Genomic DNA, 21,730 nt, shown 5'->3' with positions numbered 1-21,730 from the left:
TGTTTGATGTGAGTTGCAAACAGATGTTAGGTGATTATCCCAGAAATTTAACAGATGTCTAGCTAGCTGGCTGTAGCTGTAATATGCAGTGTACTACTGGTGCACTCAAAACAGTCAAACATTGAGCATAGAATGATGAACACTTAGCAACATCAATAAACGCCATAAAAGTGATGCACCGAATGCTAACCTGTTAGCAAGCTAACGTTCATATTAGCTAGCTAGCTAACATCTTATTAGCAACAGCAGCAGATTTCAATCGAGAAAAATATATTTAGGACAAAATAAGTTCATTTTACTTAAACAAATATTGGTAACACAAAATAAAAGTTCAATGAATGTAATAGTTAAAAAAAGAAGTAGAAGAAGAAAACAAAGGCAGTTAAAACATCATCACTTCCTGTATGTTCAAAACGGCTGTGCGTGACTTGGGACAATACCAACCAACTGTGAGTAAGCACTAAGTACTACATTTAAGGGTACTGTAACAGTATATTAACAGAAGAATGTGATCTGAGACACACTGTAACAGTAGCAAATTCATGATACCACCAATGTGGCCTTTGTTGATGGCTGGTGTTGTCCATTGTTCCACACTCAGGTCTTAGATGGTTTTAAGTGTGGCAATGTACTCTGCATTTTTGTGTTCTCAGTGTGAATGAACTTACTAATGCTACTGGACTGCTTTCAGAATATTAAGTAGCCTATTTAGTACAGAAGTATGACATTTATGATGTTTAGGGGTGCTCTTCTCTGTTGGTGTTGTTACATTAGCCTGGCATCTGCTGGTGAGAAATTAAAAAATATTACCACACAGCTACCTATTGAAAAAGGGTCAAAAAAGAAAATGCACCATGAATGTTTAACAACTTTTTAAAATAAAACCAAGAACCTAATTTAGATGTAAGAAAAGTCTGTTGTGGGAAGAAAGGAAACAAAATTTCAGGTCACGACCTCGTATCTTGGTTCTGCTAAATTATGCCTGAGACTATGCCATTCACTTCAATGCACAGATGCTTCATGAGATCAGCACCAAACTGACCTAAATGTTTCTCCCCCACAATTCTAATAAAATCCTGGCAGAGATAATTGTTGTGAAGCTGTTTAATGTATGTGTGCCTGTGTGGGAGGTGTAAGGTGTGTCTTGCAAGAATCAGAGTGATATCCATTGTAACAGTATGGCTGATGCTGTTTTTTATTGGTCCCTCAGGACAAAGCCAATAAACACCAAAGTGGGGACAACAGCTGGGGAACAATGATAGTATATTGATGATGTTTGTGCATGTACGATATCTGTGTGTAAGCATGTGCATGTTCATTTAGGAGAAGAAGCTGTCCATCAGCACATTTTCTGTGTTTGCGAGTGTGTGGGTATTTGTGTACCAACATTTACAAGAGTGTTTGCTTGCTGATGTGTGTGCACCCTTCATGTGCGGTCATGCTGCAGTTTGAGTGTGTGTCTGTTTTTGCAGCCATTATCTTGGGGGTCGGTGATTTATGATCTGTGTTATGACTTCCACAGGGGACATGTAAAACTACAGAATAGCCCTTTATTGCCTCTCTTCTTTGTTTAGGACTACGTTTTCATCCATCAATTGCCATTTCTTTTTTTCCACTCTCTCTCTCTTTTCTTCTATCTCCCATTGTCTCACGCCCATCTTAAACTCAATTTCTGCTTCTCCATCCTCCCTCTCTGGCCCTCTATACCTCTCTCAAATACGTTTCAGCTCTTCTCTCTAATAAAAACAAGTTATTGATCACCTGTCTGCTGCACATCAGTGAAATCACCATTTTTTTCTGGATAGTTGTTTGTTACAGTGGTGTAGCTTTCCCTGTATTGCTCGGTGCTTTCCACAATACAAACTGAGATGCTGAGATTGATGCCAGGCTGTCTGAGCACGGACTCAGACTCATTTTGTGTTATCCTATCGGCTCAAAAGTCTAAGAATAGCTGAAGGGCCCACTGAAACTGAAATCATTGGTTGTAGTCTGAAGAAATACTCATTTAAAGTGAAATCTAGCCCGCAAAAATAGAAGAATAAAAGGCACCAGAACAGGCAAACAGGAGGGGGCCTTTTTTCAGTCAATGTGGGTAAAATAGCCAATTACTAGACACAGCTTTTGCAAGAATGACATCAAGGATACCACAGCTTTTTTCACACCTTCATTTCCCACTTGTGAGTGAAGTGACAAAAGCACTACAAGTGTGATAACAGATGAGACCTTGGGCTGACAAATGTAAGCCCTTATGCTGATACGGCAAGAAAGTGCTGGAATCGTCCTCACTACAGAGCTCAAGATGTTGAGCGCTCAAGCTTTCTTACCTTTCCACGTACAAAACCTGCACCATAAAGATAAGCACGGGGTATTTGTGGACAAGAATAATTTTTAAGCACTGGCATCCAACAAGTAACATGTCCCTTTTGCAATCAAGGCATGGGCAGGACCAGGGGTGGTTCAAACATTGAGATATGAAAGATTCATAGGCTGTTCATTTAAAACTGACACTGTAGATTTGTAATAATTATCAATAAGGCATCTGTAGATTAACAGACAACTGGACAAACAGGATTTTTGTGACTATTAAGAATCATACTTCTTCTAACTCCTCAAAACATTTTGGAGTCCCTCAGGGAGTGGTACCAGGACCATTTTTATACAATAGTAGACCATGGCTTTAAAATGCTCCCTTAAACTTTGGTTCCTTCCTGTTTTTAAGACATGCTGTGTATTTTGAAGTGACTTTTTCAGTATGTAAAGCATTTTGTAAAATTATAATTATTGCTATAAAAATAAACTTTATTATGATCATATGAAAAGTACTTACATGTACATGGGCTGTAGTTGAAGATGGGATGTCTTCTGAGGCCCCTGGTAACCATATGAGTCAAACCCTCCTATAAAATCAACTGCACACACAAAAAAGACACCAATCAGAGAAAGTGAACAGTGTTGTAATTACCAGCTGGTTGCCTCCCACCTCATATGATTCATTAGATTAGGCCTCCTACACCTACAGAGGCCTGAACAGTACATTATGTGCCAGGAACACCGCCTCTATTGTGCAGCTGTTTTAGAGGTAATCAGGGTTGGTGCATAAAACAGCTTCAAGGGAAAATTCGGCCGCAACTGGATGAAACCCTGAAATGCAAATCCAATTCTATTTTTAGGAAGAAGACTAGGAGTTGTTCAGCACTATGTATTTATGCCTTGGGAATACTCCTAACTCCTAAATTATCCAGGATATCTCCACATATTCCCCGGCAGAGGAGCTACCAGCAGGTGGTTTCTTTCCTCAGACCAAAGCAGAGAGCCTGGACTTCTGAAGAGCAGATGCAATGATATTTTCTGTACTTTCATGCTGTAGAGCTCATAAAAGGGTACTTCCTTGCCCTGATCAACAGCATACTTCCTTATTTATTTAGTGAGATTCCATACATCAAGTACAATGTGGAATTTGGCTGTCACTGCAGAGATGAAAGGAGCTATAAGTAAACCTTAAGCTTGCAAAAAGCAGGGATATAAGTCCAAACACAAGCAGGCAATTATGTTTCCATCCAATGCTCTGATTATACTGATTAGTTTGCATCTTCCAACTAAAAAACACCATAAATCACCAACATGAATACGCAGGGAGCTGCTCTGTATTCACATTTTTGGATGATGATTGTAAGTTCTATTGGCCGGTGACATTTTTAGGAAATAACACCCCTCTTCTGGCAGAAACTTCAATGTGAAGATTAATACCACTATTTTTCTGTATGGCAACTATTCCAGCTAAAATACAAGTTGTTGTTTAACAAAGGCTAAAAAATATTGGTCCTGTGTACACTGTTTTGTTTCTCTTTTTTTGTGCTGGAGGGCCCACTTTCAAACAAAGCCAGTGCAGTTCATAGTTTTCAGGGATAAGCTCTTGTTTGTCATAGGGCAAACGCTGCTCTCAGATGAAAATAGTCCAGATTTTTTCCACTTTTCCCTCAAAAACAATAAAAAGGGGTGGGACTACAGTTCATAACAACATAGTTAGCAGCAGTGACTGAGGAGAAACATCCCTTTTTCTTAATGGTTGGTCTCATCTACCTAGATTTGTTTGTTTAGAAGAAAAACTAAAACTCCTACAGGTGCTAATGCCAGGACATGATTCTTTACATTGATTTTATTTTTTATTTTTTGTTAATTTTAATTGAATAGTAAGAAAGCAGAGCAACTTAGTGGGTACAAGCCTTCTAAAAAATTACCACCCAGGTTTTTGTGTGAATTAAACAAGATAAACAACAAGATTAGTGTTATAAAACAGATGCATGCTAAGCTTCATGCTAAGATAAGCTCACCACCTGCTTTCTATAGACAGAAACCATAGTGGCATCTTTTCATCTCACATTCAAGAGAATCTTTCTCTTAACAAGAATCACACCTGTATCTTTTACTGGTAGTCCAGCTGCCCATGTGTTTTGATTCACATGTTGGTGGATTTGTGCAAAGAAATGTGGTGCATTGTCAAATCATTTTTCAAACGGAATAATTTTTATAAAAATCAAAGAGTGGTGAGAAATAAGTAGAAAAGAACCACAATCTCTGATGTTCAGTAACCAGAACAAAGACATTCAGGCTGCAGACTGCAGATCTCAGACGCCCCAGTCTGACAGTCTCCATGGAAACATTCTAACGTACGTAAGGCTAAAGCTAACAGAGCTATATTAGCAACATAAGCTACATAGGTAGGTAGCTTACATTGCTAATGGAGCTAATAGCTAAAGCTACCTGAACTGTCAGCTTATGGTATGTTTGCCAAAGCTCACATAGCTATGCAGCTAAGTTACCTACGTAGCTAACGTAGCTATGTTAGCTTAGTCTACATTTGCTAAAGCTTATGTCCTTAAGCATTTAAACTGGCCTACAGATGGCATTTACTATATTGGCCATGTTAGCTTTAACAAAAGCTAACATAGCTAAAAGTGCCACAGTTTGCATAACTACTTCTAAAATGGGTCTATACATAATTAAATTCTGGATAAGACCTCCGGCCTTTTTTTGGCTTCATTTTTGAAATTTTGCTTAATCTGTAATGTTTGCAGTATGGTTATTTCATAAATAAAACTGCCAACCGTGTTCAAAATGTGTTTAAGGTGGCAAAATGGGTTAAAAGTGGAAAAACGGATTAACAGAGGCAAAAATAGGCATGAAGTGGTAAAACTGTGTCAAAAGGGGAAATAACTGGCAGAAAATTTGGCGGCAAAATGGGTTAAAAGTATCAAAAATTGATGAAAAGTGGCACCAAGACTGGCACCAATGCTACAGATCCAACATTCATTCATTGATTAAATCTCAACTTGGGAGGACCCATTCTCGGGGTTTGTCGGTGGCCTAGGCAATTCTCACATCTCACAGTAGTGGTTTGCAAGAATGTATGACATAGTATGAGATCTGCAGTCTGCAGCCAGACCCCTCTCACTAAAACTGATCAAACTTTTGCAGAAAAAAGGCATTTTGTGTTTGACACCTTTAGTCATTGGTGAGAAATCAATTTTTTTAGGCCCTTTGAACAATAACCTTATTGATAAAGAATCTGAGTTTTTCCTGTGATTTTAACCATGCATTAGAGATTATTTAAAATTTAAAGGATATTAAGATCCAAAGTTGTTGAAGAGGGAGGCTTTTTGGATTTATACATTGGACACACTGTCCCCAAGGGGGCTTAATGAGGACTTTGATCTTAGGCCTTTTCTTTAATAACTTTAGGATGTTATTGATATGCTTTTTTGGTCCTTTTGTTTGTGTGGATGTCATTCCCCCAGTCAATGATTTAAATGTGTACATCGTCTGTTTTCCATTCACTGTGGGATAGATATTTACATTTAGACACTACCTGTAGCAAGAATACTTTTATATTTTTATATGGTTTTTGTGTTATTATCACTTGTCTTTGATTTACAGGGGTTGTACACTACTTTTTTTCTATATATCCTTTACATGTCACGATGATTAAGATGGCTTTCACCCATGTTGAGGCATTGTAGACTCATTTCAAAAGCTTTGATCATATCCTGTAGATGGGTGTATATAGCTCTTGGTATGCTTTTCCTTTCACCGACATTATTTTGTCACATGACTTGTCAGGTGATCCAGATCATACATATATGAAGGTGTATCCCCTGTATCTCATTGTCTGATGAAGGGCTTAGGCCCGAAACGTCACATGTGGTGATAATCTCGATTAAATAGCCCTTGGAGCAGCTTCTGGTGTGCGGACTCATTTACCTGTTCCAAAGTTTTTAAACATCTTTTTTTTGTCTTGTTACTCCTCAGCAATAAACAAGGTTGGAAGAATTATGTTTTCAGGTTGTTGGTGCACAAATAAATGTCTATCCCAGGTTAAGAATGACATTAGGGAAGTCATAGGGCAAACTATGAAACAATCAAGGATGGACTGATTAAAATTTGGAGGTCAAATGTCAAAGTTATTGGGTCTCAGTTCATCTCATGCCTATGATTACACTTCACAGAAATCACCCCAGCATTTCTTCTTGACCCATCACGATGCTTGTTGCTGTTTGCTCTACCTCATACGGCATATAACCACCTGGCAGTAAATCTAGTTTTAACACTGTGTTGATCCCAGTGATTGTTTCTGTCCTCACATGCCTTTCCTTGTCTTTCTGTTATATAAAAATTCATTTTAAGTTACCAAATCCTAGTTATGCTGTTTTAACACTACTCCCATAATCTTCTTAATGCATTCATATGAAATTCTTATTTCACCACACACCAGGGCCTCGGATGATCTTCTTTGTCTGTCAGCGTCTTTTTGTTTTCCTGGACCACTGTAGCACTGCGATGTTTTATGATCATTGGGCTCATTACTGCTGTTCAGTCAGACAATGCAGAGAACAACCCCTGTGCTTGATGTATTTTCTCTTTTGTGTGGATCCTTTTGTGGGAGAAAGACCCGGTGTGAAGAGTATGGCTTTCCTGCTGATTCATGCTGCAGTCAAATAGTCTCAGCAGAGAGTCTGCCATGCTCGACCCTTTGAACACAAGAGGAAATGAAGCCTCTAACCTTGTCAGTGTGCTGCCTATCAAGCCACGGCGGCCCAATTTAAATATTCACGTTATTCATGAGGTTTTCTTCAGCCAGTGTGTATGACTATTTTAAGAAACTACAACTTTAAACCCCCAGAAAACACATTAACCCTATTATAATGCCCACATCATAAACTAGAACTATGATGGTTTTGTGCTGCCATATGCAACAGTTACAGGCATACAAGTACAGTGACGGGTAAGGAAGAAGGGCTAGGGTAGTTTCTTTAGTGGTCTGATTCACAAAAAACTGAATAAGTAGGGGAAGAGCATAAGGCCCGATAACTTTGAGCTTTGACCTCCAAAATCTTAGCAGTTCTGTCTTGAGTCAGAGTGGACTTTTACATAAAGTTAAAGGAAATCCTCTCAAAGTGTTTTGAGAGTGTCTCATTCACAAGCAAGTGATGAACACAGGCCCCTTTAGCTTTTGACCTTTGACCTCCTTAATCAAATCAGTTCATCTTTGCGTTAGCAGTTGCATTTATGCGAAGTTTGAAGAAAATCCCCCAAGTGTTGCATTAAAAAGAACAGCCTAGACAGATGGATGGGCGTACAGACTGTCAACATAATTCTTCTGGCCTTGGCTGTTGCCAGTGTGAGTACCAGATCTGCTCAGGGTCCTGCAGCTGGTAATGACGGTATGGTAGGGATGTAACAGTACCAAAATCTCATGATACGGTGATACTTAATAGGGTAACAAGTCTATGGTACAGTATTTATTTTGGTATCAAAAAAGAACCTTAAACAAAAAATGAAAACTGCGATGCTGATATTTATCAAACCCACAATTGTCACTTGGCTCTCCGTTGCCTCTTGCATCATCCAATATTTATGCGCTGTTAGATCAAGCCAGTGAGAGGAGAGCAAAGGATGATGGGTACGCAGAGGCTGGTGGTGACTGTAGTTCCTGCGTCTCTTCGCTCTGCAACACTAAAATAAACTACACTTTTTGACCTTAAGACCTATCGTTTGAAACCGCCACATGTATTGAGACGCTTTCACTGTGATATTAATGATACCTTTAGATCTCTACTGTACGTGTATGCTGCCCCCTTATAGTCATCTTCTCCAGGTATCCTCCAAGCTGCCCCCTCCATGATGCACACAGTCACCCCCAGTGTCTGGACCAGCCCACCGAGTCCTGGGCACCTAGTATGCGGTGGGCTGGATCAGGCCTGGCAAAGCACACCAGGTGCCCGTGAAAGCAGTTCCTGTATCAGGCAGCTGACCCTTCACATCCATGCTCTCCTGAGCATGTCAGCATTAAGGTAGGTTGAACATTGCTGGTGGTGCTGAGGAGCCATTGTTGTTCCTTTAATTTTAAAATTACACTATTTCGCATTCAAAACTGTTCTGACATTTTGGATTTTTCTGCTGTCTTATGGGTAATTGCCCTTCTGTTTGGATTTCTGTTTGGCACAGATGCCTTTTAGTCTTATTTTATATCACTGTGGCTGCAGGAAGATATTGCAGTGGCTTAGCCAAAGTGCGTTGAAAGAGACAATAAAGCATGGAATAAATGGGATTAAAAAAGTCCACTAATTGTTGACCTTAATTAATCACAATTCATAGGTTTAAGCTTGACAGCCCTAATATATCCTATATTTCCTGTCATATGGTGTTTGTGTAGTTCGGGCTGTGGTTATATCATTAATTTATTAGGTTTTGCAAGTTGCAATCAGTTTATGAATGTTAGCAGGCTAACACAGCTTACACTAAGAAGCAAGTGATATTTGTTTGTTATATTCAGTTTTTTAAACAAAATCAGCTTTTTTTTTGCCAGCTATGCTCAGTCAACAAGGAACTTGACTTGGATGAACTGCCCCCTTAAACTCTGGCATACAGCCAATCACAACATGCTACGTCATATACCAGCTTTACAGCCAATCATTGTGTGGAATATCACTAGCAGACACAGGACCTGACTCCCTAACACATATGGGACTGCATACTGGCACACAGGCAGAATAAGTGTGTTATTTTATTGTTTTCAGTCGTGAAAATTCAATATAAGCTCAGTCTTGTTATCTTTGGGTTATTCTGTGTATATTTGTGTGCTAGTCGTGTGTACGTGTGGTAATAATCTGTCTGACACATCAGAGTCGCTCTGAGACGGATCATACTGACAATAATGATTAATCTCCCTCACACAGACACACAATCACACACACAATCACACACACTCACACATGCACAGAATAATTATCAGAGTAATTAGCTTTCTCAGCAACTCAAAATCTTCATCGGTCCTCAGCGAGTATTAGCTTCTTCACCCGAGGCACATTTCCCGACAAAAGCTCCCTGATTATTGTTTAGTCTCCTACACTGCTTCATCCACAGCCACACTCACAGGAGGGAGCGTTCTGCGGCATGAGGATAACAATGAAGCTCCCAAAATTATTCTGGAGGAAATCATCTTTTTGTCACATAGAAATGATGTATGTGACAAAACGCTGCCATTTTCTTCATATTCATTAGGCCTTAATAGCCACCTGAAACCTCAATTTGGATGGTGATTTCCTCTGATATCACTGGTCCCATCAGAGGAAGAGTGACAATCAGCTGTGGCTGTAGTTCACACCATGATGGCTCATTTCTGAGCAGTTTACATTCTTTTGAACTCAAGTCTGCATTTGTTTCCAAAAAAATTTAGGTGAGCTAGGAGGTGTAAATTTCCTTAGGTGTGAATTTAACTGTGAAGGTGTTTGTCTACACACTGCAGATTCCTCTTACTCAAAGCATGTGATCTTGCTTTGAAACCTGTTAAACTGCATAAAACACAAAATAGATGAAGATGTAGTCAGCCGATAGGGTAGTGTGGTCATATTTGTCTGAAGAATTTGGTTTGAAGTGATAAAGTTTATCTTGTTAGTATGAAATATTTCCATCCTAACTCTCTAAAGCCGAATCAGCCATATTTGATACCTCTATATCCTCAGTGAGATCATTAACAGTACTGTGCAGAACTTTTAGCCAAAACCAAGGCTGAAATATAGCTCGGATAGCGCGTATAAACCCGCCTGAGGGCACCATCAGGCAGAGGGGAGGATCGACACAATCCCAGTCGTGCTCCACCACCTCTGGAATGCAAAATAGCAACCCAAGTTTAGGAAAAATATTCAACCTTTAAATTTAATTCTGATTAATTTATTAAAAAATACTGGCCACAACTTCAAGAGGAAATGGATGCAAACTAACATACTTAGTACCTAGCACAAAGAGACACTGGAGACACAGACCTGTATGAAGTGCTAAAAGAGGACTGGCTTAATGACCTGGATACCTTGCCTCCTCTAATATTTTAGCCTTCTCATATGTGGTCTAAGTGCAAACAAATTTGAAATCTCTGGAAGCCCAAGTACAGTTTACTAATGGCTATGTACAAGTATATAAAAGTCCAAGAAGTATTTGCAGGTGTGCCCTGTTGTGCAACTTCCATGTCAGCATTTTGATTAACACTTTGAAAAACAGGGCATAGGCCGGGATTCAACCTGAGCCTCCTGCTTTGAGAAAAACAGGCTCTGTGGGTGCACAGATATAACCACTAGGCTAGGCAAACAAAAAATGTAATGTAACCCCCTCAATGACCTGAAATGCCATTTCAGCATAGCTTTTACTTCCTGGCTGTAAGCATTTAAATCAAATTTTCTGTAGAAATGATTAAACCTCACATAATACTATTTAATTCAGAATTGATGGTGCCACTCAAACAAAATAAATATAAAACAAAATAATATAATATTATGTTAAATAATATTAAATAGTTGGAATTAAAGTTTATTTGTACTGCACAAGGCCACACCACAGCTCTTCTGCATTACAGTTGTTGGTGTGTTTCCCCATCATAATGTGGAGGATGTGCTGTTTTTGGGCATTCCTGTCACAATTTGTGTCTACAATGACACCAGATTCAAAGAATTAGAATTATCTGATGATTTTTGATGGTTCAAAGGTCTTACATAGTTAAGAAGAGGGGGAAATGCTTAACATGTTCCTATACAGGGCTGCGATGGTGTGATTTGATCAGATTGGATCAACAATGGCCAGTTCCACCACACGGCTGCCCTCATATTTGATTCAAATGGTCACATGGTCAGTGCATAGTCATAATTAAGTCACTGTGACTTAATTTTCAAACTCATACATGTAAAATCAGACAAAAATAAAAAGAATCACAAACTCTCTTGCTTAATAGCTAAAATAACTTTTTTCAGATTAAAGTGTTAGACATCATCAGTCTTGGGAATAATTCAGGTTATCAGACCCTTTAAAGAAGACATTTATTAATAAATATTGTTAATCTAAGTGTCTGCCTGTATTTTTAGTTGTAAATGAAATATAGGCTTACAAAAGTACATATTCTAAGCATGACTTTACACGTCTCAAGCACATTAACTTTCACAGGGACACATGGTTCACTCCTCTGGCTTTATCGTAAGAAAATGTTGTTTTGTTCCCTTTCTGGTTGCAAAACAAGCAGAAATGTGCAGCACAGAGAGCCAGAGGCCAAAATAGTACAGTTAAGAAAGGCCAAATAATAACTGTTAGACATTAATTATTTAGACATGGAACAAGTGGAATTTGAGGTTTCCTGTCACCACAGAGCAGCCGCAGTTTTAATAAATTCTCCTCTTTGAACAGAATTACTCCACATGAAAGAGCAATAAATGTGGCGTTACATCACCCTTTCACAGTAAAAATCTGATCATTTCATATTTATATGTGACCTCTTTGAACAAAGGGGTAATTTCAACATGAAAAGCTTTTAGAAAGAGAAAAGTCTATTTTATGGTGCTGCCAAACACTCTTGTAAAAGCCCCCCCCCTGTAAATCTCATCCTTAGTTTGCTGAGCAGAGAGGATGGAAGGAAAAGGGTTTTCTTTTTTCTTCTCAGTACTCAAACTGTTTCCACCTGCTTATCGCCTGTCAATATTTATGTGTCTGCAAACAGAATCCTCAATTCAGTGTTGAATAAGACATGCTAAGGTATTGATCCTGCAGCAGAACGGCTGCTGCTGCTTTAATGGAATAAGTAACTAATGGCCTTAGATAACTAGGCTCCTTATGGCTAATGCTCACAGACACACTCAGAATACAACTAGAACCAAATGAACATGAGGATTTGCCTCATTTTCCACACTTTAACCCACACCTCACTCTGAATTACTGAATGCACACTACATGGTTGTTTACTCCCTGATTTACATTTGTATGGTGATAAAAGAATCAAGAGAAACAAACCCCTTAACTCTTATTGATTTTTCTCCTATGACTGTTGTTCGTGATGCTGGTTAAAAGTTGTAAGTGTGTAGGTGAGACTTTGAATGAAAGACAACTTTGATAAAGCCTGAGCCTTCCAAGCTCTCTTCCTCCTCCACACTCCTCCACACTCCTCTCTGTCTCTCTGTGTTACAGTAAATGAATGAGCTGCTGGCTGCAGATGCTGGAGACTACAAGTTTCACTTGGTGTTCTGTCTGAGGTCAGTAAAAGCCCTTCAGTCCAAGATAGCTTCATTTAACACATCTGATTTGTTACTGAGACTGAAAGCAGAGGGGAGGCAGGGAAACAGGGGTGGAGGGGGGACAGAGGGAACAGTCACAAGTTTGATTTTGCATTTGATCACAGAGGCACCTACCCTAAAAGCCTGCACGATTTCTAACATATTTGACCAAAAGTTCCTTTATCATCTCATTAAAATGAAAACAACAGTGTTAGCGTCTGTTACAGACAGACAGAGAGCAGGAGGGAGAAAAGACAATGTCTTCTGCTCGTTAACTCACAATCAGCAGACTTTCCCCCCCTCACCTCGGTAAATAAATTCTGCATGCTTTTTTTATCTGTGCTTGTAAATGACACAGCCTGGGCTGGAATAACTTTTTCTTTGGTTGACCAATGTGGACATACTTATCTGCTAAAACAAGATGTATATGGCTGTCCAACATTTTTCTGTCTGTTCTGACTGGCAAAAGTGTGTGATTTGTGAAAAAATAGGAATCGTTTATTCTCCAGATTCCTTGCACTAGATTTTTGGCAGGTCTGAAAGCCCTGACTTGTTAACATACACACTGAAATGGAAATGAAGCCATGACACAGCTGAGATGAAGCCACCTTGCACCCAGTCTGGAACCACCTGTTCTTTGTTGCTGCACTCTCAGATGAAAGTAGTTGGACCATCACTGCGCCTGTCAATGTTTAATTCTCCCTCCAAAATCAATGTCACCAAAATCAAGACGGGGTGGGCCAGCTTTGTCAACAATGACTGTGGAGGAGAGTACAATTCCAGTTCTAGATCTGCTGCCAACAACACTCTTTTACATTGCTCCTATGTTTTCATGGTCATAATTCATTTACTCTTGTAAATAATAGTCAGCGCATTGAGCTGTTTACAAAGGACTCAGCGGTCACTGCCATGGAAGCAGAAGTTAAGTTCTGCAGTCTAGAAAAAGGAAATGGTGGTAAGAAGCACTCTCAAACTGAGACTGTGGATGCAGTTAATGCACACAAGTCCTGATAGATACAGTCAGCATCAGGGGGGATGCCAAGAAAATGTCGCTCCTGTTTTGCACTGAGGGGGAAAACAAACCACAAACCAAAATGCCGAAGAACAGCTGTGAGGCCCCCTGCAACTACAACAAAACTTTAAAGTCAGGATCTTTTACATTTAAGTTTGATATTTCTGCCATCCAAAGCACAGAGCTGAGTTGGAGAACACAGAGTTAGACTGTTTCATACGTACCATAAACCCTGGGTTAAGTGATATTATGCTAAGTGTGACTTTATCTCCTACCAGGTGATCCAACTAGATAAAAAATAAATATGTAGGAATAAAAACTTTGGGCCACTGCGTGGGATCATTCTTCCAGTCTTTTATAATGTATGGACAGCAATCTGATCCTTTTCTGTTGAGATGAATGTCTTATTCTTTGTCAGTTTAGAGTAAAGACTTAATGTAGGACATGCTTGTTAGCATTAGCATCAAAGCTTAAATCTGCATTCTTTTCTTCCACAAAATAATAAAGTTACTTTAGACAACATTTTCAACATTGGCATCAAAAGTGTCCCTCTCAAACTGAATGGCAGTTATCAGTCAGACTTCATCTAATACTTTCTAAAGTCTATGCTTCTAACGCAAGATGAATCTACTTAAGATGAAATATTAAAGCCTTTTGTTTGAATATTTCCATGTCTGTAAACATTACATACATGAGTGTGAAAGATGTACTTACAGCTATCCTCTTCTTCTGAAATGAGCTTAACCACATAGCAGGCGTAGATAAACCCCATCAGCTGTAGAGACAGAAGCAGAAACAGGAGGCGGGATTATTCTTTTGAGACAGACAGACAAACAGACTGGACTGTACATGGACTGTATGGACATTGTATTCCACTGCATTTACTTTAATATGTAGTCGCGGACCTTTTGCATTTATAACAGCCTCAACCCTCCATGTAAGGCTTTCAGATAGATAGATAGATAGATAGATAGATAGATAGATAGATAGATAGATAGATAGATAGATGAGAAATTGGTGTAGCAGATAGAAAACAGGTGCTGGTGTAAGTGGAGCAGAACAGAACTGTGGTATTTTTCTCCAAAATAGAGCACTTGAATGAATGGACACACGTACATGCAGGCAGACACTTGCACACATGCACACACAAGTACTAAAATGCATCTTCAGTGACAACTACAAGGTTGGACTAAATATTAATGGTTTCAGAGTCGTGCCCATGCTGTTTTACTACAAATCTTCAACCTTACAGCCATAAAAAGAAGAATTGTCAGGCTTGTGTCTCCATTATGGCAAAGCAGGTGAACATTAGTGAGATTGTGATCACTGAAATTGAATTTTCAGTTCCCTCTATTGCTCTGGTATCACAATTTCAAGGTAAATAGTTCCATACTGAACCTGAAATCACCACCCACTGAGGCTGTGTGCCCATTTGCAGACCTGAAAACATTGGTGGCTGCACATTTAACCCCACAAAAAGGGGGGTTTGTGTCTTTCTGTGCAACCAATAAAATGAGTGAAATTAGAGGTGGGCAGTGTTTAGACAGAGTTAACAGTTCCACACTGGCAGAACACCTTGCTCTCTGATCTGCTCTTTCATTGGTTGTCTGTTTCCAAGGCGACCTGGAGGAAGCAGCATATAAGAGCAAGGACGAGGGAAGGTCCGGTCAATATAAGGTTGGGCTTTTTTGACCTGATTAGTCCACAGCAACAGAGGTGGAAAGACAGATAAAAAGAGGGGCTGAAGGCAGGTTGTGATGGACGTGTGCATGTGTGCATATGAGGCATTAAACTAAATATTACCGGAATAAAGAGGCTTTATTGATCAAATAAGGCTCTAAAAATTGACATTGACCTGCTGTGTATTCTATTGACTACATGGATGGATTCCAACACACACACAAACACAAGAACCCAAACACTGCTGTAATGTGTGCAACTACATTTAAGATTCAGCGTATATCTCAAGGTCCTGACCTCATTTAGTCTAAATAATGTTCAGCTCCCAAAGCCCCTCTCTCCTGCCTCCTTTTCTTGTACTTTCTCTTACCATGTCCTTCCTGCTGTCTCTCTCCCTCCACTTTATTTATTTCCTTCCCTTTCACCAATTTCTCCCTATTTCTCCCCTTGTCTCCTTTGTATCCAACATGTAGATGAGTTACAGAAATGAACTGTTTTTCTCAGCTTGGGATGATTGGACTTAAAGTGAGGCAAAACACTCGAAGTCGATGACGCTGCCAGTTTTATCACAAGCATCAACACTGATGTGAAAATCAATTTGGGGTACACAGAGGGCTTTATGTTTTAGAAATGCCTTGAGAAATTACTACGCTAATAAAGTTCGCTGCTAAAAAATCTCAGTTGTCACAAGCATTGACAGCAGTTCAGCTGAATACCTTTATTTCAGAAGATTAAGATGACCTAAAGCAACAGAGGCCTTCCCTCTGCACTCCAGCTGAATTTGTTATTTCTCAGAATTCACATAAAGGAGGCTTTTAATCCCACAAAGTCTGAACGTTTCTAAGAGGCTACTGAGAGTTTTCTGTCACATGCAGTCAAAGCTGAACTGAAGCTGTTCTGTCTTCTGCAGCCTCATTGCCTCTGAAAATGACTTTTCAGTGCAGTTTTGTTTGAACCAGCACCCTATGACACAGAACATTTGATCAGCTGTGACAGAGCGCATTTCTCCGCACATCAATATCCTGTTAATATTCTGGACAGCCGACTGTTCAGTTTTGGTGCTGCTGCATGTAAACATAATATCCTGTTGACAATAAATCTGATTTTATCTTCTAAAGATGTGAAGAAACACAAATAAGATGGCCGAGTGAGGCGATATTAGCAGTGACAGAGCTGTTACTTGCATGCATCTTATCTTGTTTCTTCTAAGAGTACTAAGTCTGAGTCATTTTATTGTCTGCAGTTGTAATTGACAGTCCTGTTAACTGCAAACATTACAGACTGGTCCTTTAAAGGTGTAATATGAAGAATATTTACTGTTAGAAATTAGAAATGACCTTTACTATGTTATCTTCTTATCGTCATAAAAATGACTGGAAGCTGCTGTTCTGTTGCTGTATCTCTTTCATGACTTGTGCTGCTTACTTATTTTTTTCTTTAAAAAAAAATCTTTTTATTTGGGATACAATCAGAGCAAAATACAATGATACAAATTTAAAATATACAATGCCTGTATTTTTTTAAGAAAACAATGACAATTGTCCCTGCATAAAAAAACAAAAACAAATAAATATGAGTAAATACATCAATTTCCCTTTGTAAAACAATCAGATACATTGTTCTGAATAGAGTGTGCTGCTTATTTGTGATGGATCATGATTATTCTCCAATAAAAAGTATTCACTTCCTTGGATGTTTTATCCTTTTATTGATTTTCTTAATCAGTCATGGTCAATATAATTTGGATTTTTTGACCAAAAAAAATTATGTCAAATCAAAAACAGATTTCTATAAAGCTAGTAGTCTCACAACTAGTGATTTCAAGTGATTTTAGTATAAAGACACCTGTGTTTGGAAGGTCCGGTCACTGGTTAATCAGTATTCATGGCTACCATTATACCATAAAGACAAAAGAACACTCCAAGCAACTCAGAGAAAAATTTGGTGAAAAGTATAAGTCAAGGCATAGATACAAGAAAAAAAATCCCCAGCACTGAGCATCTGCTGGAGTCCAGTTAAATCTGTCATCAAAGAAGATGAGAGGCCACCAAGACATATGAATACTTTGAAGGAGTTACAGGCTTCAGCAGCATTCAACAACTGCTGCCTGGGTTCTTCACCAGTCACCATGGGAGAGTGACAAAAAGAAAGTCACTGTTTAAGAAATCTCATATTGAATCACACCTAGAGTTTGTCAAAAGGCATGTGGGAGACTCCATGGTCAAGTGGAAGAAAGTTCTTGATGAGACCAAAATGGTGCTTTTGGTCATCAAGACACTATGCTCGGACAAACACCAACCAATGGGAAGCATGGTGGTGGCAGCACCATGCTGTCGGGATGCTTCTCAGCAGTCAGCCCTGGAGGGCTTGTAAGGGTAGAGGTTAGAATGAATGCAGCAAAACAAAGGAAAATCCTGGAGGACAATCATACTCAGTCTGCAAGAGAACTACGCCTTCAGAGAACATTGATTTTCCAGGAAGACAATGATCTGAAGCATACAGCGAAAGCTACAGAGAAATGGTTTAAAGACAACAAGGTGAATGCTGTAGAGTGGCTGAGCCAAAGCCCAGACCTCAATCCAATAAAGAATTTGTGGCTGGACTTGGAAAGGGCTGTTTGGTAGTGCTTTTCATGGTCTTTCTGAGTAAAAGAAGAGCAGCTGAAACCAGTGAGTTCCTACTCCTACAGTTTTTATCCATGAAGCCAACAGTCTAAGGTAGGATAATGCATTTTGGTTTAATTTCATCCATAATGCAGGTGTGTTTTGAGCTTATGATTAGCCTATATGGCTAAAATTCTCCTTTAGGCCTACTTGTCTGTCTGTGTCTCTGACCTCTGACAGGCAGTCACAGTGAGTGGTGCAAGCAAGAGCAGAGTAGAGTCACAGAGATATCTCCTCCTTCCTGAGCTGTTTGGTGTATCTCACCTCAGTAAACCTACGAAGCAAGCTATCTGTGCATTATTTACTTATCATTTTTCCACAGTTGTCATTGATACTGGTAACCATCTCATCTCTTTCTCATATAGGCTAAGACAGCTCAAATACTCACATAAGCACGGCATTAGTACATGACAATGAGGATGATCATGTTCTAATAGAGATGTCAGGATGAGGGGTTGCTGTGCTTAGGGGCATCTTGGCAGTAGCTGGGGAATGAGCTACCAGACTCGTTTCCATACTTTTGCTGACACCAGGACTTGAACCAGTGACCCGCTAGTTCCCAACTCAAGTCCATAGACTGAACTGCCGCCCCACTTCAGCAGATGTTCCCAGTCAAACCCCATCATGCATCCATAAACTTTAACACACCAGTGATGCAGCAGTGGGAGGAAACTGGGGTTAAATGTCTTGCCCAAGGACATATTGAGATGTGACTACAGGAGCTGACGATCAAATCCATGTCTTTCCAATTACGGTAACTTATTTTACTGTTCAACTTTGCTAACAATTATAGATCTTCCTTATTCAATGTCTACATTTAATGTCTTTTAACTCTTTGTTTTGGTTTTTCACTGATTGTCATGCCACTTTAATCATTGCAGTTTTTGAACAATTGCAAATCTTGCAGCTGCAAACTTTCAGCATCGGTAACAGCTATTTTCCCCTTAAAGTGAATCCTTTTGTAGTTTCACTCTTCTTTTAAAGAGGATTAACAATTAATTACAGTGTCTGATAACAGTTTGCACATGTGCAAGATAAAAACATTGAGAAACAGCGTAAAAGCTTCTCCCTGGACCCTCTGTTGTTGTAAACATTCCTCTTTGGTTTGTAGCTTCTGTCTGCATTTGGATAAATTTTATAAAAGACAGTTGCTTCCAGGTTTTTTCTGACAGACAATGGTTCCTCTTTGTCATTTTGTCTGTGGGTTAGGGTTACCTAGTTACCAAAGCAAATGTTGCTGCGATGAGTGGAAATGGGAAACAGCACTCAGCATGTGATCATGCCCTGATCAGCTTGACATGCTATGAGTTGTACAATAGGCCACCTCCGGCATGTACCACATACAGAGCACAAAAACATGTTGATCATTTTTAAATGCTCACACTATCCAGGAGGCAGCAGGACAGTGTTTATCATGTCTCCTAAACACATAGCTCAGCAGGTACTTGTTGCCATGGTAAACTTTGTAGGTAGCTATGCAAGAAAAATATCATCAAAAGCCTAGAAATTACATTATGTACAGAACATGTTCTTGTCTCCCTGCAACAGCTGATATCTCTCCACTTCATAGCTTGAACACAATGTTCCGAACAAATCTTTGCAATAACAACGAGTAGGCTTTGTGCGATGCAGATGTAGCCACTAGCTTTAAATGTCTTCTAATATTGTTTATTTAACTAGTTAGTATGCTAATATATGCAAAATGCAGTACCAGGAAACCTAAAGTAAGACTTCCTAGTATTAATAATTTGCGATAAATTAATCCTGAGGGGGAAATTCATCCCAGAAACAAAATGCTATACAATCTGACACAGATACAATGAGATATTAAGCCCCCAAACCATAAATCTGGTTCAGTCAGGAACACTCATCATACATTTTACCATTTTATTGCAAAATGAATATTCAGTTTTACTTGGTGGAGGAGGCTCTATTAAAAGATGCTCCCTGGGTTAGTCAAGCAGCATGCATAGCATAGCTAAAAACCCCCATACGGATGGATGCATATGACAATGTGTATTGAACACAATAAAATTGGTTCAGAGGCAATTAAAACATAGTAGCATGAATCTGAAAATGAAAGTGCAACAAGCTTTATGCTATAAAGGAGGAGGCTGGGCTGGAGGAAGTCAAGCTTTGCCAGCAGCAGCAGCGTGGTGCATCAGCATTAATGCAAGCAGGGTTTAGTGAGGAGTATGTCATATTTACACCGCTGCGTTGAGTCAAAGAGCTGTGATTGGCTGTGGGAGCAGGCGATAATTGGGATCAGCTGGCTGTCAGCTAATCACAGCGGGGCCTATAACTACAGTGTCCTGCATGAACTAATGCTGATCTTCATTCTTTGTGCTAAGTCTAGAAAAAAATGTGGCATTCACCAAAATCTTTTGAATTCCTCATCTGGAGATAATGAATGGGTGTACCAATTTTTAACTTTCGACAACACCCCTATAATTAGCAATAATATTTCAGATTTTGTCCGTACAGACAGAAAGCTCCATCCACATCTATATGCATTTCAAATGTAGCGCATAAATGAGCTTTGAAAGAAGAAAACAGAAGATATAGCCAATTAAAGACATAAAGTGACAGCAAGAAACAGGTCAAAACGCAATAATCTGATGGTACAGCATGCATCCCACGCAGGAATTAGTCATGACTGATCGCATCAAGTTAGGCTGCATCATTACCCACACCGATGAAATCAGCAGGGGGTTATGTAAAGGGTTCTGTATCTTTGTTTGTTTGTATGTGTACAAGATAACTCGAGAACGGGAACCGCTCAGACAGTGAAATTTCTCCTTCTTTTTCTGCATGTTTGGGTGTTACTTTAGCCTGATTACTGCCACCTACTGGACAGGGGTATGAATCAGCAAATTGGCAGCCCAGCCCTTAGAGGTTACTTTCTAACTTTAAGTTGATTTTACTAAGTACAGCAGTACATATGGTTTCCTTCACCCTGCTATTAAACATTACTTGACAAAACCTGATCAAAGTAAATTTACTTTTTACATTTAATGATAAAGACATTTGAAAAAGTACATAGGGTGTTTTGCTGTTTTTTACTTTGTTTCTCTTGAATATGGTCATTTCCACATTTAAAGTCTCTATCCCAAATGAAAAAGAATCCAACAATAGTTTCAGCCTACATGAAAAAGCAATGAACTTAAAATGATAGCTGAATCATAACTCTGTCCAACAATATTTAAGTCCCAAACACTTCCTCACAGAGACTCTGATAACACCTGGAAGTGCTAAAAGGGTCCCAAGGAAGAATTAGCTGAATGTCAAACAGCTGTTTGATAAGGAAGAAAGAACCGTCAGTGTTTGTTCTGCATAGCCTGAAACCAAATATTCAGGGGGAGCATCATGGGAGGAGACCTTTGAGAAAGCAAGGACAGACGCCACAGGGAAAGCAGTTTTAGGTCAGAGACACGGTGAAGCACTGTGTCCTCCACCAAGGAGGAAGGGGGAGGCTGCATTCGCCAAAACAAACACAACAGCGCAAAGTGCTGACAGGTCTATTTTCAAGGTTTCCTCCTCAAGGTGTGTGAAGTCTGAATCAGCCCACAAGTTAATGCAAAAGCAACATTTCCAAAGACTGTGACATTAATAAGATGTTTAATGATTTTGCTTCCATTTTCTGCATCTTTACACCCAAAACCATCACACTGTTTACAAGGAGTCTTTATTGCACAGTTGTTTCTCTGCCTGTGAGATAACCTTGTTTGTGCTGGATACATTACACTGCTATAAAATGTTTCATCCCAAATAAATCCATCATGGGAGCATTATTG

The 21,730-nt window shown here is 39.3% G+C and overlaps 1 protein-coding gene across 2 annotated transcripts in view; it reads right to left on the bottom strand.

The window, feature by feature from the left end:
- nkain2 (sodium/potassium transporting ATPase interacting 2) overlaps positions 1-21,730 on the bottom strand; it is a 141,462-nt gene that overhangs the window by 6,053 nt on the left and 113,679 nt on the right. Inside the window, exons 5-6 of one of the 2 annotated variants that reach the window (XM_041804668.1) lie at positions 14,308-14,368; positions 2,828-2,909 (exon numbers count right to left, since the gene is read on the bottom strand). In XM_041804668.1, coding sequence (XP_041660602.1) covers positions 2,828-2,909; positions 14,308-14,368 — 143 coding nt within the window. Of the gene's footprint in view, positions 1-2,823; positions 2,910-14,307; positions 14,369-21,730 lie in introns of those variants that run through there. The other variant, XM_041804669.1, reaches the window with a different exon arrangement.

The sequence above is a fragment of the Cheilinus undulatus genome, linkage group 14, assembly GCF_018320785.1.
Source record: "Cheilinus undulatus linkage group 14, ASM1832078v1, whole genome shotgun sequence".
NCBI classification, from domain to species: Eukaryota; Metazoa; Chordata; class Actinopteri; order Labriformes; family Labridae; genus Cheilinus; species Cheilinus undulatus.
This window is presented reverse-complemented; position numbering and strand designations above follow the sequence as displayed.